Source organism: Malaclemys terrapin, chromosome 9 (assembly GCF_027887155.1).
Source record: "Malaclemys terrapin pileata isolate rMalTer1 chromosome 9, rMalTer1.hap1, whole genome shotgun sequence".
NCBI classification, from domain to species: Eukaryota; Metazoa; Chordata; order Testudines; family Emydidae; genus Malaclemys; species Malaclemys terrapin.
Window position 1 is genome coordinate 98961076 of NC_071513.1, and position 25480 is coordinate 98986555.

The following is a 25480-nucleotide window of genomic DNA, read 5'->3' on the forward strand; positions in this document are numbered from 1 at the left end:
AGCCCCACTTCTGCCAGCATGCATCCCTACCATGCTGGTTAGCCCCTACCCTTCCATCACTCTCCCCATCTTGGCTTGTGAGGAATGGGATCATGTGGCCACTCCCAGCTCAGAGCTCACTTGACAGCCTGCCCTCGGGAAGCCCACTGAGATGTGTCTCAACATGACTTACTGGAAGGAGGGAGGCCTGGAGTCCCCAATGCCCCCGGTACGCTCCATAGAGGGCGGCAACTCCGGCTGGTTATCGGCACAGACAGATCCCCCATCTGAGTGCGACCCCTCCGCAGACACCAGCTGGAGAGAGGAGAGAAAGGGAACTAAGTGGCTCAGGAACAGGGTGGGAGCCTCAGCATGAGGGACATTTACAACTACACTGGCCCCAGGAGCAACTGGGGCTTCCATATTTCCAGCCCCTAGGAGCTGGTGGAGGAAGAGAGCTGGGCTGTGCCCAACCCTGGAGCAGACCCCAATGTGCTTTCTAGCCTGACTTTTCCAAGTACTCTGCAAACCCACCACCTCAGTCAGACCAGGGGATGTGGGCATGGCCTGCCCTGTGAAGTGCCTTGCCCAGAGCAGAAACTAAGCACCAAGGCTTTGCGCTCTGCACAACATTGTGTTAGACTGGCCATGAAGTAACCTAGATTGTACATGTTTTGGGACAGCATCAAACACAGTGAGGCCGCAATCTGGACTGGGGCCTCTGGGTACTATTGTAAACAACCACCCACCGCCTGAGCCCAGGCTCAGAGAATAGGATACAGTGCCTATCACCAAGGCACCAACGCCAGCATACCCCAGGCAGGGAGAACTGGGTGGCTCGGGAAGATTGGGGAAAGGACAGAATGATCTAGACAAGTTATGGAGCTGTTCGAAGATGGCTCCAGCTGAGGTAGTTTCTAAACTGGATATATCCCTCCACACTGCTGCCAAGCTGTGTTTGAAAGTGGTTTAGCTGGCACCACATTTAAGCATGATTCCCAAACTTGGTCTGTAGGAGAGGTGGGGACCTAGGTCAGTAAATCAAATGCAGCCTAGGAGAGTAGTGATCAGAAGTCACTTTCCTACGAGGGCTGATCAATAGCCTCCGAGACAGAGAAACCAAGGCCATGTAGGCTAGGGAGCAAGCTACAAAGAGGAGCCGGCCGGGAGGGGCAGAAGCAGCCAAAGCAGGGACCATTGGTTCCTTGGAGAACTGTCTACAGTTTTCACTGGACTTTCCCTGCCCAATGCTGACTGGCTGTTTGCTCCAACCTTCCCCCTTTCTTCGGTTTTCACCTCAGCATCACTCCTCCTACCCTCTTGTCTCCTCCCCCATCCCTTCAATGTCCCCGCTCACTTCCCTTTAGCTGATCCCCCCAAACTAAACCAACCAAGAAAAGAAAAAACAAATCATAGAACTAACATGCCGTTTGCTGCCATCACACTGTTCACTCTGCTTGTGTGTTCTAATGCTTCCTCTGTCTGCTCTATTTAGACTGTACGATCTTCAGGGCAGGGACTGTCGGTTTGTTCTGTGTTTGTACAGTGCCTAGCACCCTGGGGTCCTGGTCCACAACTAGGGCTCCTAGGCACTACAGCAATACAAACGATAAATAAATACCCTTCCACTGTTTCCCCTTTCATTGCTGGGCTTGGCTGCCCCAAACATGTTTCCTACATGGCATGTCCCTTGCGCTGGAGAGCAAGGGGATTGGCAGTGAGTTCTCTCCAGGCCCAAGGAGAGGATTCTGACACTGTCCCTCAGTCTTGGCCCAGTGCAGCGCTGGCCCTAGAACAGGAGCTGGTGCAAGTAGTCTGGAGACAGGCTGAGCAAGAACGACAAGAGAGCTGGAGGCGAGAGGTACTAGGCCTAGCAAAGGCAGGCCCTGATCTTACTTGCTTGGACCACCTGGGCCCCAGTTCTTCTACTTATCATGCTCCACTGCAGGTAGACAGAGCTCTGGAGAGCACAGTGCCGGAAAGATCACCAGAGGTGGAAGAGGAGGGACTTGGCTGGCAACTAACTGTGCGTTGCTTTCTCTGATACCATCATATCCTCTCTTTCCTGATGCAGCTGGGGAAAATCCACCTGCAGCTCTGCTTTCTGTCAGCAGAGGGCACTGCAGTTATTCAGAGACATGAACGAAGTCCTGGCTCCAGTGAGCCCCCAGGCAAGCAAAAACCTTGTTGCAAAGGAAGGTGGGGGTGAGAGGCTGGGAGGCTCAGGAAAGCAGGATTGGTTATGCTGTGTGGTGGGCTCTTGCCAGTACAAGAGAAGCGTCAGAGGACAAGTTCTGAAAAGGGCACCCATGGCCCTCTCCATTTAGATTCTGTGGGAATGGGGCCAGAGAAATAACTAGACAGACACACAGGGGGCTGGATCCAGGCAGTAATCTAACAGCACCAGGCTGGAACTCCCCCTCCCCTGTTGCGCGAGGGTCTGTCACTGCTTCCTAACACTCCTGCAGTTTCCCTGCCTCTTTAGCTGCTGTGAAGGCTTCAGACTCAATCCCCCCTGCTAAAATTAGCCCTAGATTCCTGAAATAGCCTCACTCCAGCCTGTCTGGCAGCAGCAGACCAGACCACACAGCTCCCAAAGCCACCAACTGATGGGGAATCTTGGGGGGGGGAAGGGGGGCGTCGGAATGTCAGCTGCGCCCAGAGGAAGCCGAGTGCTACTGCCCACAACACACAAGGGCTGAAAGCCACTGCTAACTCCAGGTGTCTGACCGCCCCACAAGGAGTCCAATTAACTCAGGCCCCATCTACAGCAGTATCAGTTGCTAACCTGCCTGGAGCACTGAGAACACAGACTGGTTCCATATAGGTAGATCGGACCAAACTGTGTTATACCCATGATATGATTTTGCTCAGCCACAGGCCCTGAATCCGTGAGGGTGCAAGAGGGGAAGCCAGCTCCTGTGCACACATATGAGCTACATTTAGAAGTATGGCAAAGACACTGAGTTGGGGAGCAGAGGGCTCGCAGCCTGCGGGCTCCACTGACCGAGCACATAAGAACAAAGGCAACTGGGAAGGGGAAGAGCAGAACAGACAGATGCAGCTGCAATAAATACTGGAGAGGGATGAGAATTGGACAAGCTCTACACAGTGCAGGTGCCCAGCAAGCCACTAGAGGGAGAACTGCAAACTGTTTGGCAACAACTAAAAAAAAGGCCAACTGTTTGTGTGTCTGAGCCGGCAGAGAGGCCCCCATTCCTTGCACACACACAAACAAAGGATTCAACCCCAGTGACATGGGTGCCTTTTTCAGACATACTCATAGCAGGCATAATGCATGTAGCATGCCCTGGACACCCAACTGGCTGGCCTCATATTACCCTAACCTTACTGCTCCCCATCCTTCTTCCCCAACTGTCCTACTACCACCACTGCCGTTTCGTTGCCCCTTGTCTGACAGTACAGGGACTGTGTGTAATTTATCTGCACTGGGAGGCATCAGCTCTCACCCGGCCCAGGTCGCTAGTGCCTGAGGAAAGCAACAGAGGGTCCTGTGGCACCTTTAAGACTAACAGAAGTATTGGGAGCACAAGCTTTCGTGGGTAAGAACCTCACTTCTTCAGATGCTAGTGCCTGATGGTGGCTTCCATTTGGGGACCGCCCAGTGGCCCCTGGGAAATGAGCTGTTGGATTTCAGTTTAATCCCTAGTAGGCAGATACTCACATCCCAACTAGCATCATCTGTAGCCTCAGCAGAGGGCAAGGGCTCAGTGGGCCATGGAGACCGAACTCCCCTCGTGTCCCAAGATGGGGTCCCCTCCAGGGCAAGGGGGAGAGCATGTGCCTGGTGTGGGATGGAGGGAGAAGCTTGCCTGTGGCTGCCCAGACAGTACCTTCAGTCTTCACGACAGTCAAATCCAGTCCTCTTCTCCAGCACTTAAAACCCTTTGCTACAGTCATCTGTGGTGGAACTTGGAAAGCTGACCCTGGTGTCGGGGCACACTGGTTACCCTAGGCAGGCCAAGAGCAGCGCTCCAAGCAGCAGCTACACTAGGAAGCAGTTACAAAAAGACTTGATACACATTCTTAACTATTGTATCCCCAGGACTGTCTCCTAGTGGGTGTGAGGAACGCAGTGTTTAGGATTAAGATGGGAAGTGGTACCCTCAGCCCAGACACTCAGGAACTCAGCATGGCTTCAGTTCCTACTACAGTTAGTGCCTCTTCATTACAAAGCACAGCTGCCCCACTGCTTTACCTGGCACTGTACAATGGGAATGGTGATTTTCAGAACTGCTTGTGTAGTCTGACGTAGAGACAGACAAACAGACAGACAGACATCCAGCCAAGAGGCCTGCTTACCCAGGACACCACCCGGCCATTGAAACAGGGAAGCTTGGCATTATCATCCGAGATTTCTTCCTTCACGACCCTGTGGAAAAAAGAGATGGAACAGGTTAGCAACAAGGCTCAAAGCCTATGGTTAAAGTCACAGAAGGCAGCCTCTGGGTTGAGCCATCAGGTCAGACATCAGTTTGGTCATGGGGCAGGAGGAGAGGGGAGGGGACAAGGAACTCGTGCTGTTCACAGAAGCACCCACGCTGGGCTGCAGTGTCATTTCTGATCCCCCACAGTGTTGGCAGCAGAAGGCTCCACTGCAAGTTCAGAAAAATGGCCAGTCGCAGGTTTGATGGGGTGGGGAAAGCCCTGGAGGCAGTACAGACTCCAGCTGCTCAGCAATCTCAGAGCCCAGAGAATAGGGGGAATAGAGGGATGCCTGGAGAGAAACCAATGGAGGGAAGTAACCAGGGCGCATAAAAATCAATAAGTTAAATCATTTGAAAATTGGATTTTTTCAATTTAAATTAAATGAACTTAAAAAAAAACTTTTAAAAATACATTTGAAGTTATGACCAGCTATGTTAAGGCCTAACATCACTATGATCAATGATAATCATTTAAAATAAATAAAAAATAATATGCTACAAGGAGCCCTCCTCAAATTTTGAAGAGTTAAAGGGTGCTGGTTTTTTGAATTACAGACAGACTCAGGGGAAAACATCTTTATCTTCTGAGGTCCACTCAAGCTTTTTAAAGATGTCACAATGCCATGTACATGCCATGCATTAAGTATCCGTATGATTTACAGTATTTGCAATGGAGCCAATGCTGCTATCTTCATTTTTCCAAATGTAAATACTTCCGGTTTCTGTTGTACGGAAAAGCCACTATTGTTGATTTCAGTTTAGCTAGCAAGTGCAGAGAATATTTGCTTCATGTGGCTTGGTTCATCAAAGTTGACAAACTGATTAAGAGTTGAAAAAGCAGGAAAGCTTGTTTTCCTCTTCCACTCTATGACTAAAATCCTGAGGGACACAAGGGCAGAGTTTCAAAGGTAATTAGGGACCTAACTAGGCAGAGAGGTACCTAGGTGGATTTTTAAAAGCACCTAAGCAGGGTAGGTGCTAATTCACATTGATTGAACTTTCATTGATTTCAAAATCCCACTGAAGAGAAAGGGAGCAGGAAATGGTGTTACAATGAAAGCCTTACTTAATACTTTACATTTCAAATGCTGTAATTGGTTTCCCTCCTTTTCCGTTTCTTTAATAAAAGGTTAAAAGAAGTTGTACTGGTGTGTTCGCCATGGTCTCCGAGGTCTCTGTATACCAAACCCCAGACCTTGGTTAACACTGTTTAATGTTGGACAGTGACTGGGTTATGAGAACACCTTTGGCCCATATATTAATTTAGATGAAATAAAACAGCACCTATCTGAAAACACCTTTGAAAGTTTGGCTTACAGAAACTATCTGCCACTTGGTTAACTACAGTTAATATTGCCTTCATTTAACAAATCAGTTTTAAATGCAAAACATGTTTTGATAACCTTACATTTTTTTCTTTATGTATCCAGCACATTTAAGATGATTTTATTCAGCTAATAAAAACAATTTTAAAATGCTGGTTTTGAGCATTTTTAATTGCATTCCAATTTCCATCCAAATGTAGCTTGACCCAAATCACACACACAAAGTTAATCTAGTAAATAAGAAATGTATCATTTACGATTTTCTATCATCATAAAAAATGTAAAAATTTAGATTCTGAATATTAAGTTATAGAATTGCTTAAATAAATGCATATCTGCATAGATATTATACATACAGTATATATAATTTAGTAAAAAGGCTATATTTCATTGCAAATCACTGTGTTTTAATAGCTACCAACCAATGAGAATGAACCTTTCTTTAGTAAAAGAACTAAAAAGTACAAATGCAAAATAGGATTCAACTTGAGTCAGGGTTTCCAGCTTGCTTATTTAAATCATGATTCAGATTAGTGATTTAAATCACTCCACTCTGGAAGTAACTATTCCAGCAAAGCAGGAAGGCACAAAACAAGGACCATGTCCGCCCCAGGTGTCTAAGGGCTGCCCCTAACTTACAGAAAATAAAACTGGATGCAGCTGTCTTCCCTGGACGGTGACCCATCATCCCAGCATGCAATGCAACCTGGCCACTTAGATCAAGGCAGAGCGTGCTGAGACATGGGAGCATAGGGCTCAGATAACTGCCGAAATTAGGGCAGCAAACTGCATTTACACTCTTAAAGCATCAATCAAAGGTAAATGGACAATGCTACGTGCCAAAATCTGGGGAACAGGCTCTGCCCCACCCTGCCAGCAATATGAGCTGCTCCATTCAGTGCCACAGGCTCCCATTAAAGGAGTCACCGAATGAAACCAAACAGATTTCAAGATCACCACTGGTTGTCAACACACAATTGCCATGAGCTCTTCCCAAGGCAAAGAAACAGTGTTGCCTAAGGGGCTGGGGGAGAAAGAGGAGAGATGCAGCATCTCAGTTCCACAACAGCCCAGAAGGCAATATCCCTTGGGTACAAGGGAAGGTACATCCACAGACCAGGAGGGCAAGAACACTTAGCACTCAGAGCAGATTAATCCTTCCTCCTCCAAGGTGTAGCCAACCCAAGGTCACATCAAGGCAGCAGCAAACCCAGGATTAAAACTCTGCCAGCCTAATGCTCCTTCCTGTAGTCTGTGCAGTTTTCCAGTGACACTATCAGCATGGCTCTGCTCCATAGAGCAAGTGTCAAATGCTGGCACATTGCTGAGGAGACACTAGTCTCTTTCAGCACCCAGCCAGTCCGTCTCACTTGCTGGAAGGCTCCCCCAACACCACCCCCCCCTTGCCTGGCAGCACTAACATCCACTCAGACTGACACAGGCAGCCTGGACTCCATCCAGTTCCTAGAGAGAGCTCCAGGCAGAGCCAGTTCCCAGTACTGTCTGCAGCTTCCTGAGGGGCACAGAGCCCCAAATGCAGGCAAAGGGGGCAGGGCTACCCACGGGAAGGGACAAAGTGACCAACAGCCAGGAAGGGACTGAACAGCTGCACAGGGGTGATAGGAGACACCCCACAATTTCAGATGGCATGTCCCACCAGGGATCTGCTCCCCATGTTCCCACAGAGAAACGGAAGGAACACAGTGGCTCCAGGACAGGAACAGGCCTTTCAGGATTCATACTGGTGCTGGGAGCAGATTTCTTCCCCATAGTACATGGACAAGCGCCTCCCAATCTACCCCTCTAACTTCCCTCCATAACCCGCTCCTAGCATGCATGTTGCATTATTTATCATGTGTTTACCACCAGGACTCCAGTGTGCAATGAATACAGATTTAGAATCCCCAGAGGAAAGCCTGATAGCAGTGAGCTAGTCAGACACATGCTGAGCAAGAACCCCTCCCAGGTCTGCTGACGCCTGTCTGCACAGCTCCCCATGCTATTCTAGCCCTAGCCTCTCCACTCCATAGATCTGCTGATGCCTCTCAATCCTGAGCTAAGATCCTCTTCCCCTCTACACCTCACGCTACCCCAAGCCAGTCCCACCTGAGCTGGGCAGCCCCCCATATGCATAATGCCACATCTGTTCTCGATAGGTGGCACAGGACAACCCTGGAGGAAGCCATGGAGAGGAACAGGGCCACATACCTCCTGGGGACGAATCCTCAGCTGGTGGGGTTCTTCCCCCAGGGTTCCCAGAGCACCAGGTGAGACTGAAAGTGGCAGCCCTGTGGAGCCCAGCAGGCTGCCAGGCCAAGGCGGATCCCAGGAGAACTACCCTGGTTTGCTGTGCGCTAGGCAGGCTGGCCTCACACCTGCAAGGGTTTAACAGACCCACTAGGTTTGGGTAGCTCTGGAGCATGCTGAGACATGATATCCTCTCCCATCCGAGGAGAACTGCTAGTTATTACTGGGCAGCCCTAACCCTGCCCAACGGAGCGTGGCATAGGCCACATGACCCAGAGCAGACTGCAATGGCTCTGTAACCCACTGAGATTAATGAGTCCAGCAGTCAATAAGGCTGAGAAACGGCTCCAGATGGGATCTGTATTCTTCACAGGCCATCATCCCTCCATATCATCCCCAAAGAGCAACCTACGTGGTGTGGCAGCTCAGACCCAGGTGTGAGAGGACTGAAGATACCCTGGCCCTCAGTGGGCTACGACAGCGCATTGCATTGCCTTCTGCAGCAATTTGCCCTGCACAAACTGCACGCACTGCCTCAACCTGACCCATAGGCACTTGGAGCGCAGCAGCCGTGGGCAGAGTAGCACACCACACGCAAACTGCACACAGGGCCTGGCCCCTGGGCAGTGTTCCTCACACTGCCTCCCTCCTCTGTGCTGCATTTTCCAACAAAGGGACCTGCGGGAAGGAGGAGGGGTCGGGGGAGGCAGGGTGAGTGGGCGGATGATTCAGGCTCCATCCCCCAGTGACATGGAGGCGGATTGTACATGGAGCCAGGCTGGGGGAGGGGGGACACTTCCACGGCCGCAGGAGCCAGGGTTGGGTTTGCTGGGTATTCGTGAAACAGTTGTCTGCTGAGACGCTCACACAAGCAGCACATCTGCTCCCATGCCGGTGGGGGAGGGGCAGAGGCAGCCGGTGAGGAGAGGGAGGCGAGGAAGCCAGCTCAGGCCCTCATCAGACCCCTACCCTCCTGCAGCCTTCTCCCTCCAGCAGAGCCAACTGCTCCTCCCCAACACCACCCTCCAGGCTGCGCCCTCCACCGGCAGAGGTGACCAAGCAGGGAATTTCCGGCAGGCTAGTAGCTTTGGGGCAGAGAGGCTGGCTCCATGGATGAGAGGAGTGCAGTGTCTCCTCCAGAGAGGCCCAATCCCAGGCTCACAAGCACAGGGGATTTCATATATTACAGCAGGATGGATGGGGGTAAGGGGAAGGTAGCAGGAATGGGGCAGGGGGAGAAGAGGCAGCTGAAATCAAACACATACTTGGAGACTGCTGGCCTGTGTCCCTGATGGAGCCCCTGGGCTCCGGAGCCACTTCCAGTTAGCCTTGAACGCAGTTGCTTGAGTCTTAGCCTCTCCCATTTCCCTGCAGTGCCTCCCGCTGGCACAGCAGTGCTGGCTATGGGGGAGCTATGGGAGTGACTCCAGCCCAGGGCTCTCCTAGACAGGGCCCATTGGCTACGGGGGATGCGCAGGGAAGCTAATGCATCTGGCAAAAGAGAGAGAGAGAGAGATTCAGTGGGAAGGAGAAACCCCGAAGCATTTGAGAAGCCTGGGGGTGAGAGTAGCTAGCTCTGGATATGCAGTTGCAGCACTATACTGGGGTACAAAGGGGATAGACTCCCTCCAGAGCATCTCTGGGATGACCCCATCCAGAATCGTGTTCATTTCTGAAGCCTCATTATCAGAAAGATAATGACAAACTGAAGGAAGTTCAGAGAAAAGCCATAGAAATTATCAAGAGCACATGGGGACTCACTTACTGGGGAAGAGATGAGAAATCCAAAATCCGCATAGTTTGGGGGGTGGGGAAGAGGTTGAGAAGGGAAGAGGGGGCAATAATTCGATCACCAAGCATCTGAGGCATGTAAATTCCAAGGATGGAAAGGAATTCCTCAGAGTAAGGCAGGGAGCTAGGAGAGTCAATTCAGCAATGGCAGTTTCAGGCTGAAGATCAGGAAAAACTTCAGAATAGTGAGATCAGAGGGGTTTTGGTTTTTTTAAATGTAAGGAAATTCTTAGGCAAAAAGCTTAATTTAGTTTAAGGAAAAAACCCTCACAGAACAGTGGATTTTCTCAAACATCAGAAAGGCAAGAACTCAATGTTGAGCTCAACCTTACATTACAAAACCCCAAACATCAGAAAGGTGCACAGCTTAGATCCTCCACATAACATTAGCTCTGCCCCAATATGAAAACTCAGCGAACAACCGAAAACCAGGAGACGATCCTGTCCTTTAACACCACCACCACATGCTTCAGTGACTAAAAAAACTGAAATGTGATTTAGCTCTCCACATCTATAGCATAGGCTCTTTAGGGCAGGAACCAGGTCTTGTCTCTCAACCACCATGCAGGTTAATGGTGCTGAATAACTAGAGTAATTGTGCCTTTATACCAAAATATTGCAGCCTTTATCACTACAGATGAATCATCCGCAGTTTCTTCTGCAAGGCCAAATGCTGTTGCCAAAAAGAAACAGGTTGTGACATCTCTTTACCAGAAGAGATCACCTAATGAGGACAATTATGTAGGGCAATTCCTGAAAAAAAAGATGGCATTTCAAACGTGAAATGTCCTCAGAGATCAAGCCCAGACATAACGCTGTTGTACGTGGGTTATCACCCTCTGAAAGCCTGGATCCTAAATCAGGGCGCTTGCATGCCAGCGATCACACTTGTGTGTCAGATACAGAGGCCCTCATCTCCAGGGGCAAACTATGTGCATCAGATAGGCTTAGGGGATTTGAGAAGTCTGCAGTCATAAACCAGGGGCTTCCCAGAGTCAATCAAAAACTCCATCAACACGTCTTCACCCCATGTGTATCAGCAGGTGCATGATGCTGTATGGGATGGAAGGGACCAGGACAGAGATAAGGATGTTTTGTTGACTGACTGCATTTTCAGGTAACATTTGTATTCCTTGAAAGAGCAACATTCTCTCTGAAGGGTCTTCCACTTAAGTAACTGAGACAACCTCCAACTAAACTACATTTTATGGCTGGGAGATGCACATGCACTAAGTCTGTAAGGCATGCTGGGGTGAGAAGGGCTCTAGGAGCACAAGATGAGATTGTCATCTCCCCTTCAAACTCCTTTCCCAAGCCCCCACGAGCAATATCTTCCTCGGCATTCCAATTTCATCGCACGAGGAGCTTACAGACTCAACTGCACTCCAGCTCCCTTGAGCCTTCCCTCTCAGAAGGCGGTATACTGTACCCCGGCCGTCCTCTAGTGTCTCCATCACCTGGTCCCAATGGGCTGCTGAGAACTTCATCACACAATTGCCTTCGTTTGAGGTTTTTGGGAAGCAAGGATTGTAAAGCAACTGATCTGCTAAACTGGGACCCTACAATAACAGTGCCATAGCAGGCACCTGTCATCTGTTCTCCTGCATAAGTCATAAGGTGAACTTTACAAGGAGTCTTCAGAGAGCACGTTTTGTTTCACTGCTTGCTCACAGAGGCAGCAGGGAAAGCCACTCCCAGGAACTAAAGCACATCAACCAGGCCCTGCCATTTTTGGCCTGACAACTTAACAGTCTCACCACGTGGTGCTCCTATTGCTAAGGGAAGTAATGGAGTCAGTGAAGAAGCAAAAGACTGAACATGCGCATACCCAACTGTAACAACTTCCCTCCCACGCCCTCTTGGATATGCTGTATTAAAAAGGAATTACTGTGGGGAAGTTCTGTGGTCTGTTTTATACAGGTGATCACAACTAGATGATCACAATGGTCCCTTGTGACCTTGGAATCTAAGGAATCAGTCATGCAGAATTTTTTTCCAGCACGGCTACTCAGGGCCATGACTCCTTCAAACTGAGGACAGGCAAAGGGGGCGCGAAATTCTCCCCAGCCTAAGGGGCTGAGCACTTCAATGAAGCCTTGGTCACTCACTGTTCCTTTGTCACTGTTGGACAGGTTCTTTATAGTTCCCTGCTCCTAACGAGCTCCTTTGGCCGCTCCACATCACTGCAGTCATGAGGCCTTGTCAAGGCACCTATTATTATACTGTGTAAAGGTCCTGGTTAGGGATTGGGGCTCCACCGAACTAGGCACCGTACACACAATAAGAAGATGGTTCCTGTTATGATTTCTCTGCCCTAGACACTCAAGCCTTAGAAAGGCCCTTTCAATGACTGGAAAAGAAACCAGCGCAGGCCCTATGTCCCAGAGCTGGAGTTAGCAGAGACATTCAGCTCCTGCTGGATTTGTGCTCAGTGAGGAGGGCACCCACTTCCATGCCACCCCAACCCACCCAGGATCGAGTGTTGATCCAGCCCAGGGATGCGGAAGGAACAGGATTTGGAAATAACCAACTGACCTCAGAGGCCTGTCTAGCACCAACTAAACTAAGCATGAGGCCCAGAAATCAAATTAAGCTGAAGACCCACAGTGGCCTCTCCCCCCTGGACCTCTGCGAGCTGCCGAGTAACCAACTGACTGTAGGAGCTGCCCTGCAAACAAGCTCCACAGACCTGTCAGTCTGAACAGACACAGGAAGCTGGGGAGAAAACTGCAGGAGACACAGAGGCATTTCCACATTCATTAATTTTGCCCTGCCCAGCAGACACCACTGGCATCCACCCCCACAACAATGTTTAGAGAAGCCATCAAAGGAGCCATTCTCCAGGCCTCTGAAGGTTCAAAGCCACTTTCATTCCCTCTGGCTGGGGCAAAAGGAAACACCCCAACTAAAAATAAACCCATCTCCCCACTCCTGTAATCCAAGCAGCTTCAACTCATTGGGGCAGAATGAGCTAGTCTACAGGGTCAACAACAAGGATAGCAGATAAGCCTAAAGGGACCACACTGGGGGAATGAATGAAGGGCCTCTGGGTAAAAAAGCTCCCTACAGACAAATTCAGGAAACCTTGGGCAAGCCAGCAGACATAGCAACACACTCACGACTGAAAGCTGGGCTCCTGCTGAGGGAAAACTGGCTCAGAGAAGCTGCAACTGAAAGGAGACGGATGTATTTCAGGGTGGGCTAAGCACTATCCAAAGTGGCTTTTAAGGTTCATCTTAATGGTGGGGCCGGCAAGCAAAAACAACAAGGCCTGGCCAACGGTACTGCTCAGCTCCAATTGGATCCAAGCAGCTGGGAGATGCCACAGCAATACCAAAGATACGAACCTAGGGATTAAGCACACTATACAGCACCCATCACTGTAGTACCTGGAATTGTCAGCTTGATGATCTGATGGTGCCAAGCAAAACAGAGCTCAGCTCCCACTGGAACGCGGAGGAAAAAGCAGGGACTAGCCAGTTAGCTGGAAGGAAGGATCTACTGGGCCAATGGCAGTAGCTAACCCAGTGGTTACAACTAATCTGGTGTACTTCACAGTCTTATTTAGTATCTCGTTAATGAGCTCTCGATGGAATCCCTGCAGTTCTACCAGTACGTCACTGTTTTCCAGGCTGCCTGAGAATGTAACACGCTCTCTGTTCTCACCTGCAGGTCCTGGGACCGTACAGGGGTTAAAATGAGAAACAAGGAAAACATCAAAGCAAGGAGGTGCAAAGAGCCCCCCCACCCCCTCCCAGATGTGGAGGGATACTGCAACAAAGGCATCGGAGACCCCCACCACTGCCAGCCGTGTAGTGTGGCAGACAGGGACGAGAAGACCAATGAGCCCCTGTGTGTGCAATGTAGCAGGCGGGATGAGGCCCTTCTTCCTTGGCCTTTGGAGGAGAGAAGCCCAGCCAGCCCGGGCGCTTTCCTAACAGCAGGCAAAGCTCCTGCCAAAAAAACGCTGATGCTGTGGAATGTGCTGGGTTAGCAGAACAGCTCATTCCTGGAAAAGCATCAACGCAGCGGGAGAGCAAGGAGGGAGAAGGGGGGATCTGAGCAACTCGACCTCCACACCTGGGGAACAAGGGAGTCACCACAAAACAATTCGCTCACCAGCACCCCCTCCTCCTGGCCTCTCCGCACAACAGGCCCAGCACAGCCCCTTTGTTCTCAGCCCATATTCCTGGACCAGTCAACAGTGCAGCCTCCTCGCAGAGCGGAACTGGTAAGGCACAAAACCAGGCAGACATCTCCAATCACATCTGAGACCTGGGCAGACATTTGTTGGGAGGAGGGTGAATATTCACTGGATTTATTCCCCACCACCATGTGAGCAATTGGTTTGTGTTTAACAACAGGTCTGCCCGGGGCGGGGGGAGGCAACAAAACTGCCTCTGACTGCACCCTGGCCTCATGTCACCGACCTAAGTTCCATCTAAGCTTCACAGCCGCATAGCAGCCTATTTAGCGCCGCGCAGGCGCTCAGGGCTGCGGCAGAGAGAGGCGCCTCTCCCCGCCGGCCCCAGCCCAGCCTCGGACCTGCAGCGGCCAGGAGAGAGGCGCCCCTCCCGGAGGCCCAACCCAGCCCAGCCCCAGATCTACCACAGTCAGGGAAGAGGTGCCTATCCCGCGGCCCCAGCCCCAGAGCTGCCGAGGTGGGGAGAGGCACCTCTCCCACCCCCAGCCCAGGAGCTGATGCGGGGAGAGAGAGCTGGGCGGGAATCCTATCTCCCCACCATAGCTCCGGGGCAGCCTGCACCCCAAACCCCTCATCCCCAGCCGCACGCCAGAGCCCTCACCATCCGCACCCCAACCCTCTGCCCCAGCCCTGAGCCCCCTCTCACATTCTGAACCCCTCAGCCCCACCCCTGCCACATGAATTTTGTTATATGCACCAATATAGAGGTGATGTGTGACACATCACCTCCATATTGGTGCACATAACAAAATTCTTTCTGCACATGCGTGGGAAAAATTAGAGGGAAAACTGTCACCGACCATTGCATACTGCCCTCTCACTGCCCCAACAATGGAAGGGGGGAAACCCAAACACGAGACACTTAGGATGAAGGAGAAGGCACAACCTCTCTAATCAGACTCTAGGGTGGAAGATTCCAGTAGTGTCAGCCCCCATGGCCTCCCACAGTGCAGCTGCCCAGAGGGGCTTGTAAAGCAAGGGCAGTGTGGGTGAGGTTGGGAGTTCTACCCATACGCCTCTGAGGCCAGGCTGAGGATGACTCCATATGGGATGCTGGGCTGAACAATGGCAGGCAGTGCACCCACTGATGGGGCACCTCTGCTTCCTACAGTAAGGAAACAGCGCTGGCTTCTGCTCATGTGGGAGCAACTACAAAGCTCCATTCTTGGGCCTTGATGGCTATTTCATTTGAAGCAGCATCTAAAGGACAAGTCATGTTTCTCAGTCCTAGCACACAAATTTCACACAGGCTCGTTCCCAAACACATCACTTCAGATCAGCAGCTATGTTCCTTCTACACCCTGCTCCCATTTCCAATGAAATGCCCTGTAAGGACAGAGAGGGGAGAGAGGGGCAGCTGTGGGGAGAGTCAGAATCCTGTGCCCTTTTCTCCACAGGCTCACAAAGTCTCCAGATAGCCTGTGGGACTATCAACAGCAACTTCTCTCCTGACCGGGGCACTCTGTGCCCACGCAGACAGCCTCTGCAAAGCCAACAGGGGAGTCAAAAACAAGCCCCAAATCACCTTCTTTTATAGTATGACAAAGCATTAGCCCCAGACAATGACAGAAGGAACCCCACAAAGTGGATGCGTCCCTTTCCAAAAGTAGGGCCAGAGCAGCTGCAGAGGATGGCTTAAGAAACAACTGGATAGTCATGGATCCTAGACTCTACATCCCAGCATACCTTCTGGGGGAAGGGAGGGCGAGCAGTTACACCAATTCCCTACAGCGCTCAGATGCAGGGGAGGACAGTGAGAGCCAGCTTGAGAACTATTTCCAACCACAGCTGGAGCAATTACTGGACAACTCCTCTGCACCAGAGCCAAGCAGGGAAGGAGGCAATCACACGCCTAGTAGAGTGTGCCCACCAGACAAATGTCAGCAAACTGGAAAGAATTCAGAGAAAAGCAACAAAAACATGCATCCAATGAAGTGGGCATTCACCCACGAAAGCTTATGCTCCAATACATCTGTTAGTCTTAAAGGTGCCACAGGACTCTCTGTTGCTTTTAACAAAAACAGGGTGGCTGGAATGATCAACCTGCAAGGAGACAGTTACAGAAATACACCTGTCTACCGTGGGAAGAGGCATGCAGAATAGGAACAGACAGACCCGAGCACTGGACCGGCTAGCCTGGTCTCCTATCTCCAACAGTGGCCAGTACAGACGTTTGGGAGGAAGTTGCAAGAAATTCCCGGAACGAACACTGAATGGGACAGATCTTAAGAGCATTTTATACTAAATCCAGCCATTTCTCAGGCTCTTCCCCGGAGGCAGGGCCCCGCACTAGAGCAATGTACCTGCTGTAGGACAGACATGGCCTCTCAGCAGGGCCACCATAAAAAAGATTATTTTCCAGACAAATCAAAGTCTCTTGGTTTAGTCTTGCCCTCTGCTCTACTCCCAGTGCCAAGCAAACACCAGACCTTGGGGTCCAGGGAAGCGCAACAGAAAGGAAGGGGACACTGGTTTTGGCAACTGGAGGAACAAGAAAAGAAAGAAAGATGCTCTGATCCTACCTAGTAAGAAAGAGGATGCGCTGGGACTGAATCAGAGACCCAAAATAAAAATAAATAAAATAAATTAATGGCGATATCCCATCTCCTAGAACTGGAAGGGACCTTGAAAGGACATCGAGTCCAGCCCCCTGCCTTCACTAGCAGGACCAAGTACTGATTTTGCCCCAGATCCCCAAGTGGCCCCCTCAAGGATTGAACTCACAACCCTGGGTTTAGCAGCCAATGCTCAAACCACTGAGCTGTCCCTCCCCCCACCAAAAAAAAAGCAAGCAAGTCACAGAACAAAACTAACCCTGACCAGAGTCAAGTCAACCACGCCCCCAAGGAGATGGCATACTGCTCCAAGCAACAGCTTAGCCAAACGTGCAGGACAGGGAAAATCCCAGCAGCCCCAGCCCTTCCCAGGCTGTTCTCAAAATTAAAGTAATTCTGCTTTGGCTCCTTCGCTTCTCTTGGATCACGGTCACAACTGGCACTGACTGGTCCTCCTCTTGGCAGTCTCAGCAAATCTAGGTTGCCAGGGCCCAATCCTGTAGCGGTCTCTCCAGAGCAGGGCGAAGACACAGTGGAAGGTGGTAGGACTTGCCCTGCAGCTACCCAAGCTGCAGCTATTATGTGACTAAACAACAGAATTCTGAGTTCTGTAGCAGTGTTGAAAAGTGGTTACACTAGCAGTTAGTTAAACCTTTTCCAACACCACTTCAGAGTGGTCCATTGCGGATAATTATGTTCAGCAACAGATCCACTTCCTGCCCCAGTGTATCTGCAGGATGGGAAGAGTTGTTACGTGACCCAGGACTTTCACTTTCCTCACTCTTAGCCGTATTGAAGCATTAATATAGCATCTCACAAAACTGGATGACTGGGCAACAAAATGGCAGATGAAATTTAATGTTGATAAATGCAAAGTAATGCACATTGGAAAACATAATCCTAACTATACATATACAATGATGGGGTCTAAATTACCTGTTACCACTCAAGAAAGATCTTGGAGTCATTGTGGATTGTTCTCTGAAAACATCCACTCAACGTACAGTGCGGCAGTCAAAAAAGCGAACAGAATGTTGGAAATCATCAAGAAAGGGATAGATAATAAGACAGAAAATATCATATTGCCTCTATATAAATCCATGGTATGCCCATACCCTGAATACCGCGTGCAGATGTGGTCGCCCCATCTCAAAAAAGTTGTATTGGAATTGGAAAAGGTTCAGAAAAGGGCAACAAAAATGATTAGGGGTATAGAATGGCTTCTGTATGAGGAGAGATTAATAAGACTGGGACTTTTCAGCTTGGAAAAGAGGCGACTAAGGGGGGATATGATAGAGGTCTATAAAATCATGAGTGGTATAGAGAAAGTAAATAAGGAAGTGATATTTACTCCTTCTCATAATACAAGAACAAGGGGCCACCAAATGAAATTAATAGGTAGCAGGTTTAAAACAAACACAAGAAAGTATTTTTTCACGCAACGCACTGTCAACCTCTGGAACTCCTTGCCAGAGAGTGTTGTGAAGGCCAAAACTATAACAGGGTTCAAAAGGGAGCTAGATAGATTCATGGAAGATAGGTCCATCAATGGCTATTAGCCAGGATGGGCAGGAATGGTGTCCCTTGCCTCTGTTTCTCAGAAGCTGGGAATGGGCGACAGGACATGGATCACTTGATGATAACCTGTCTCTTCATTCCCTTTGGGGCACCTGCCATTGGCCACTGTCAGAGGACAGGATACTGGGCTTGATGGACCTTTGGTCTGACCCAGTATGGCCGTTCTTATTTGCATGGAATGTCTCTCCTTGCTCCGCAGTTAAGTCACTGGGAGTGCTTTATAACAACGCGTTTGTGAGACTGGGACATCCATACAGGATCACATAGCAACACAGGCATGTGATTATTGTGCACATCTCAGCTCAGATGCATGTGAGCTCTACAGCTCACTAAGAGTACACAAGCAGCAGGCAATTTCCCCATACTTAGCGCAGCCCAAGGCATTGGCCACATGGAGGGTTGTGTCAACTGGGGGGACTAGAAGATTCAAAAGGGCCCAGATTAAAGATATCTGTGCATAAAAAGGCAGCTGAATTGGGGGGGACACACACCTTGATTCTTGACCGGAGGGGGGGGGGTAGTGGGGGGAAGAGAGGGGAAATAGGATTTTGTTTGTCTCGACCTTCTCCCGCCCTATCAGCATTTCACATGTTAGCTCCAGCTAACATGAGAAATCTTATCCAAGAGAGGGGAGAAAGTTGTATGTATCTGAAAATGTATCTATAATGCAAGTCCCTCTACCATACTACAATGAAGACATCTCCTGGCCTAGTCTGATTTCACTTGTGAGAGTAGAGAGGTTGCGTTAGGAAGATCTAAGTAACACACGGATGAGTCAGCTACCACAACGACTAGCACCCTAGTGACCTTCTCTGCACTCTCAAAGTTTTGCCACCAAACTGGCAATCACATCAAGTACCAAAGTCACACTTATTGCAATATTTTGCACATTACCCCCAGCTATTTAATGATCGGACACTGTGCAATGAAAACAAAAGGGTAGACCAAAAGCTGCCCTGCAGGATTCATTGTACGACAGGTGCACGAGATACTCTCCTCCCAAACAGCATAAGAATCCCCAACAGTGAACAGTTTGGTTTGCCCATGTATGGATTACCCACAGGACTCTGGAGTCACAGATACAGTGAGTTGCTACTAGCCTCCTGGGCACTGAAAGCTATTCAGGGGAAGACAGTGGAGCGTAGGCAGGAGAAAGAGGTGGTTATTAAGAAAAGGAATAATATAGGCGATCAGCAAGAACTCTGTCAGGAGAGATACCTGCCTGGGAAAATCATTTTCCTAGAAAAGAGATGGGAGTCCAACTGCTTCAGACATTTAAAACTAGACTGGGGCAAAACACTAGAAAAAGTGCATTAAAGAATAAAACTGCCCCAGTGTCTGCAAGCCAGACTGGGGGTCCATCCACACTAAGAAAAAAGTGGGTTTTACTAACAGATAGTAACCAGGGCTTAATTTGCACCTCTAGGCTTGGCAGTTCGTAGCCCCGGCACTGATGCTTGACACATCAGTTATGAAAGTAAAAATATTGCTTGAGACCCGGCACCTCTTTCATTACAAATTAAGCACTGATAGTAATTACCATGTTAAAGTTATGGACAAGGCAGTAGCAGTTTTAACACGTGTAGGGTTACCATACGTCCGGATTTTCCCGGACATGTCCGGCTTTTGGGGGCTCAAGTCCCCGTCCGGGGGGAAATCCCCAAAAGCCGGGCATGTCCGGGAAAATCGGGAGGGAGGGCTGGGCCGGGGTCGCGGTGCCGGGCCGGGTCCAGGGTCCAGGGGCGCAGTGCCGGGCCGGGAGCCGGGGGGTCGGGCCGGGAGCCGGGCCGCCGGGGGGGTGCGCTGGGCCGCGGGGTCGGGCCTCCGGGGGGGTGCGCTGGGCCGCCGGGGGGCCAGGGCCGGCACCCCAGGGCCCGAGCCAACCCAGGCTGGAGCCGCCGGGGGGGCCAGCCTGGGCCGCGCCTCCTCCCCCCACACCCCCCCTTACCTGCCCAGGCTTCCCGCGAATTAAATGTTCGCGGGAAGCAGGGGAGGGGGCGGAGACTTTCGGGAGGGGGCGGAGTTGGGGAGGGGGCGGGGCTGGGGGCGGGGCCAGGGCCCCGTGGAGTGTCCTTCTTTTGGAGGCACAAAATATGGTAACCCTAAACACGTGTTAACAGGCAGAGGTAAACATTAATGGTAAAAAGAAAACACTTTTTTCCCTAGAGAAGACAAGGCCTAGATGAGCTCACACCCACAGGCCTTTTTCATTGCTTGCTTCTGTGCTCTCTCTCCAGTCCCTGGTACTCACTACAGAGCCTGAAGTGGTTGGATTTACAGCTGACACATCACAAGGGGCCAGTTTAGGAAAGAATTCCAAGCAAAGTCCTTAGGATACCCACATTAGTAACAACTCAGGAGGAACCCTGTCTGTACAATAAATCCCTCTGGAATTCACCCCATGAGGCGAGAATAAGACCTGGCCCTTTCTCAGCACATCCCAGCCAAGGATCTTAAAGCACTTTCCAAACACTAATCTCTAGCCCAATAAAGTAGGTCAGTATTACCCCTATGTTATAGAGAGGGACTATAAGGCACACAAAAGGGAAGTGTCTTGGCCAAAGTCAGTAAATTGGTGGCAACGCTGAGAACAAAACCCAAGGCACTCGACTCTTAGGCCTATGTTTTCAGCACAAACGTCCTCTCCATTGTAGTCCAAGCCTGTGACACAGCTCCCAGAATGCAATCCTGTCTGCCTGGCCCTTAGACTCATCTCTGAGGTAGACTAGTGTGTACGGCAGCAGCTGCTGGGCATCAGAGAAACCCAGACACAGCCTGCCTCATTCACACCCAGCACTCCCCATGAGCCACTGAGACAGCTGGCAACAAAGAGGGAGGTCATTCAGCAGACGCTCTTCTCAGCACTGCAAGGGCAGATCCAGAAGTCAGCTGAGAGGAAAGACTTTCCCAGACAGGGCTGCTGCTAGTTCTCTCCTAGCAGCTGTTCTCTATGGGGAAGTCAATGTCCCTACCCTGGGGGGCATGAGGAAGCCTGTTCCTCCCAGGGATTTAAAGCTTAAGTGCAGCTCGGAGCCTGTAACGCCAGGGCCAACAAGCCTGATTCTTTTCTGCCAGTTCAGTCAGTATTACAGAAATTCACTGTAGTGTTACTTACATCTTGGCCAGCAAGGCAGAGCAGAGAGGGGACAACCAACTCAAAGCCCAGCCGGTATGACACACTGACTGAATGATGCTCCCACTGCCCTGGAGACTTGACCCACGATGGGGCAGTCCTAGGGAATCCCCCCCCCCCCCATCTAAAAAATAACTGATATAAAATCATAATTGTTCCAACTCCAAACAATACTGCCTGTACAACTGGGAGCCCAGTGATCCCAGGGGGAGAAGAGCCCGGCTCCAACTCTGTGCCCGCCAAAGCTACCAGAGCAGCTTAGTTCCTAGCGGCGCTGGCCCATCGTAATTATCACAGTCACAACATCACAAGGCTGGAGAGAGAGAGAAAAGCCAGACCAAGAGCCTCAGAGCAGCAGGAAGGAAGCTCAGGAAGATGCCAATATGTCTCGTCTGCAAATCACCAAAGCTCTTGTCTGCTTAGCCTGAGAGTCCTTTGAGGCAGGGATGGAGCACACAGTACAGAGCACACCGGCGCACTCTATAAACAAGAGCAATAATTGGGACCTCTCTTGTAGACGTGGTCAGAGGGAGTGGAAGGTTTTGCTATGGAGACAAAATAGCTGAGAGATTGGCCCAACCCCCCCCCAAATCAGATCCGGCTCCAAGTGCCCCAAAAATGTGTTGGGGAAAATTGATCTGAAAACTGTCCTATGCTTCCAACAAAGTCTTGTCTAACACCTCCCCCTCCCCACTGAAATGATGGGGTTCACGTGTTCCATCTGAACAACAAGCCATGAGGGCTGGGATCACATGATGTTGCAGCCAGACCCACCCACCCCGCTACAAACACTCCAGAAAACCACCAGCCAGATAGCAAAGGTCATGGAAGCAGCCTCCAACTAACAAACAAGAGGGTGGGAGGGGAAAGAGGAGGGAATCAATCGGAAACACCAAACAGGGTTCTGGCTGTCACCCCATCAGATAAGCCTCCATGCAGCCCAAACAGCATCCAGTGTGCACAGAGGACTGGGCAACACACAGGCAACGTCCACATCAGCAGCTTGCACAGCATACTACAAACCAAACTCACCCAAGCCCAGCTGTCCTGCAGGGCCTTTCACAGAGAGTCAGGTATAAGCAATGCCCCGGCCCAGGACACTGCTGTGTTCTCTTGCATGTTTACACTGGATGCAGCCAAGGCTAGCTCAGGGGCAGAGGAGGTGAAGGATCAGCAGGATCGAACCAATTCTCTCATTCCAGGAGCATCCCCTGCATAAACTGAAACATCCCATCAGCTGCACAGCCCTTTCCCAACCTACACAGGAGACTCCCGCTAACCTACATCACAGAAGCCTCAGAAAGGACCCAAGGAGCTTTAACGATGCGCTCTGCATAGCTAAAGAGAAAGGCGTACGGCCTGACTGCCTAGAAAAAGGGGCTGGTTTTTGTGAGGTTTTTGGAAACCAAGCATGACTATGAAGAAAGACTGGGGGACTCACTCCTTTGTCCACACAGAGACGCCTTTTCGCACTCCCCTTCCCTCCTGGCTGAGCAATATCAAGCCAAGCTCTGCACATCAGCTTCCATAGCTCAAGAGGGCTCTGGGCCAGAATGCTGCAGCTCAAACACATTTGGTCCTGTCAGCCTCCCGGGGATCGGCAGGACTGAGCAGACGCGTGTTTTCACAGCCATGCCCTCGTATCTGGGGAGGGAGCGCATGGCACCAGTTCAGCGACTGCCTAGGTCAGGACAAGCCCTCATCAGAGACAGAAATTAGCCAGTCCTCTGGGAGGTGCACAGCAACAGGACAACAATACAGCCGTTACAATAATATATGATCACAGTCACTGGACTGGACACTGCAACGGAGACGAATCACAGAGCTCCCAATGAGATGAGAGTAGGTGGGGAATCCAAGGGCAAACAGGTCATGTACACTGGAGGGAGCTAAGCTTGAGGGGAACTAGCAGGGGCTCAGGATTCGGAGCCATGAGCACGAGGGACATGATCTACCACCATCTGCATCCCCAGCTCCAAGCCAGCCAACACCACTAATTCCCTGGCAATCCCACCCCCTTGCTGCTCCCGGCAAAGGGGACACTAACATTGTTCCCAAGCAGTACCACCCAGACACATTGCTGAAAGGCAACCGGGCTACAAAGGGAGCAAAGGGCCCCTGTGTGGAATGGAGCTCTGCCAACTTCAAAACGAGACTCTCAAACATTTATTTTAAATGGAAACCAGAAGACCGAACAATGGCTGCCATACTGTCATCATTAGCTCACTAACAGGACAAGAGGCAAAAGTAAACCAGAAAACCAACAGTATCATATTCTTCCAGTGAGCACTGGGGGAGGGCACTCACTGTCCTGACCACAGAAGCCAGAGATACCCCCCACCAAAGCCTCACATGTTCCCTGGCAGGCCGCTCCGTGCATGAGGCCTCTTTCCTTCACTCGGAGCACTAGACCCTGCTGTCACTGAAAGCCACTGGCAGACCACTGAGCTCAGAAAACGGAGTCAGGAACTGAAGCCAATTTAATGTTGAGTACAGAAAACACTCTTTCTGGCAGAACCATATGTCTCAGATCCACAGGACTGGTGCTATGGAGGAATCCCTTCGATGTGCCAGACTCCCAAGGGGTATCACTCTTCCTTCAGGGTGAGCCATGAGGCCTCATCACCTCCTAGACTGAACGTCTGGGGCTCCAGACCTCCTGCTTCACCCTGTGAGCACCGTCCAGAGAGTCCAGCTGAGACAGACCCTGGCAGCGACTTGTCTACCCTTCAGGGATTAATGCACCTCACCCAGTATTTGCAGTGACGCTTAGTGTCAAAAAAAGTCAGGTTTATCAGTCAATTGGACACAGCCTAGTAAGTCCTTAGGTGAGCCCAAAGACTGAAGGTTAAAGCACAGACCAAGCCCATTCTGGTTAGCCCAGAGCCCAGCCAAGCTGTAATGAACTCCATGTTCAGGCTCTGTCTCTCTCTTTCTCTCACTTTGACCTCCCTGGGCAGTTCCCAGTGAGAGGCTCGACTCCTTCGAACAGCCAAATCCGATCCCTCCACCTCACTCCTTCCCAGTTCTTTGTTCTCGAGCTGGGAATTTTGCTCAGCTTCCATGCTGAGTGGTGGGGAAACCCCTTTCCCTCTGGGCATTAGTTGCCAGGTGTCAATGTCCTGGTGACTGGATTTGCCATGGTCTTCTCAGATTTTCCACGGATATGGGGTCAGCGTCAGCCTGTCCTTTTTAAGGACCCATTCAGGCTCAGACAGGTGACATTCATACCCATGTCTCTCGTTCAGCCTGCCCTGAGAGCAAATGGTTCCTTTTCCCCCACCACTGGGTAGCCATGCGAAATACAGGAGAAACTGAGGCACACAAAAAAATTTACAGAAAATTCCCACTTCACCACACCATAACCAAATAGGACCTTGTGATGGACAGCATACAGCAACTCACGGAAACAAGGATGCAGGGCCATGTTTACACAAGGGTTAAATCCAGTGGAATACATTTCAGCAGCTGGGCAGAGAACCATGCTTGAAACCATTACATTAACAGCCAAGAGCACGCAGCCCAGGCAGAGAACAAGGCTATGTTTGGCCATGATCACACACCAAATGCCAGATCAAACATGCTGGAACTCAGCTAAGCTGCACTTCGAGATGGCTAGAGGGCAGCAATTCCATTTCACGACAACTTTTGAGGTCCCAAAACTTGTTTACCTTCCACACCAGAACAAAACCAAAACCTTCTGGACTTTTTCAGGAATCAGAATTTTGTCGAGAAGTCCGTGTTCAGCTTTTCAATTCATCATTAGCTGCAACCAAGTTCAGTAGGTGTTGTGAAGGTTTGTTGTTTGTGTAGTGTAGACAGGGCCCAAATTGGCTAGCTTGTCTTACAGAACACCTCTCCCTGGCAAAGAAGCCAGGGTACGAGTGCCATCAAACATGGTGGTTGCTAACATGGTGCCAACCACAACACAGCCAGGGCTGAACACCAACAGAGTCTAATAGCTGGGTTTGAGCAGTAGGGTGCAGCAATGCAGGCACATGCAATGCCATCCAGGGGGTGTGAGTACAGCAACTAACCCCCCCCCCACCCCCCCCCCCACACACACACACACATCTGTTACACCCCAGCCCTGGTGCTCTTGCTCTGCCTCCCCCCACAACTTGGGAACAGGCTCCTGCAACAGCCACGACTAGGATCAATTCCAGTGTCTATGTGCCACCGGTGCCCTACTGGGGAGAATGGTGTGGAAACTTGCCACC

The 25480-nt window shown here is 50.6% G+C and overlaps 1 protein-coding gene across 4 annotated transcripts in view; it reads right to left on the reverse strand.

The window, feature by feature from the left end:
• DVL3 (dishevelled segment polarity protein 3) overlaps positions 1-25480 on the reverse strand; it is a 45227-nt gene that overhangs the window by 13474 nt on the left and 6273 nt on the right. For all 4 annotated transcript variants that reach the window (XM_054039828.1, XM_054039829.1, XM_054039826.1 and 1 more), the window contains exons 2-3: positions 4303-4372; positions 173-294 (exon numbers count right to left, since the gene is read on the reverse strand). In XM_054039828.1, coding sequence (XP_053895803.1) covers positions 173-294; positions 4303-4372 — 192 coding nt within the window. The remainder of the gene's footprint in view (positions 1-172; positions 295-4302; positions 4373-25480) is intronic.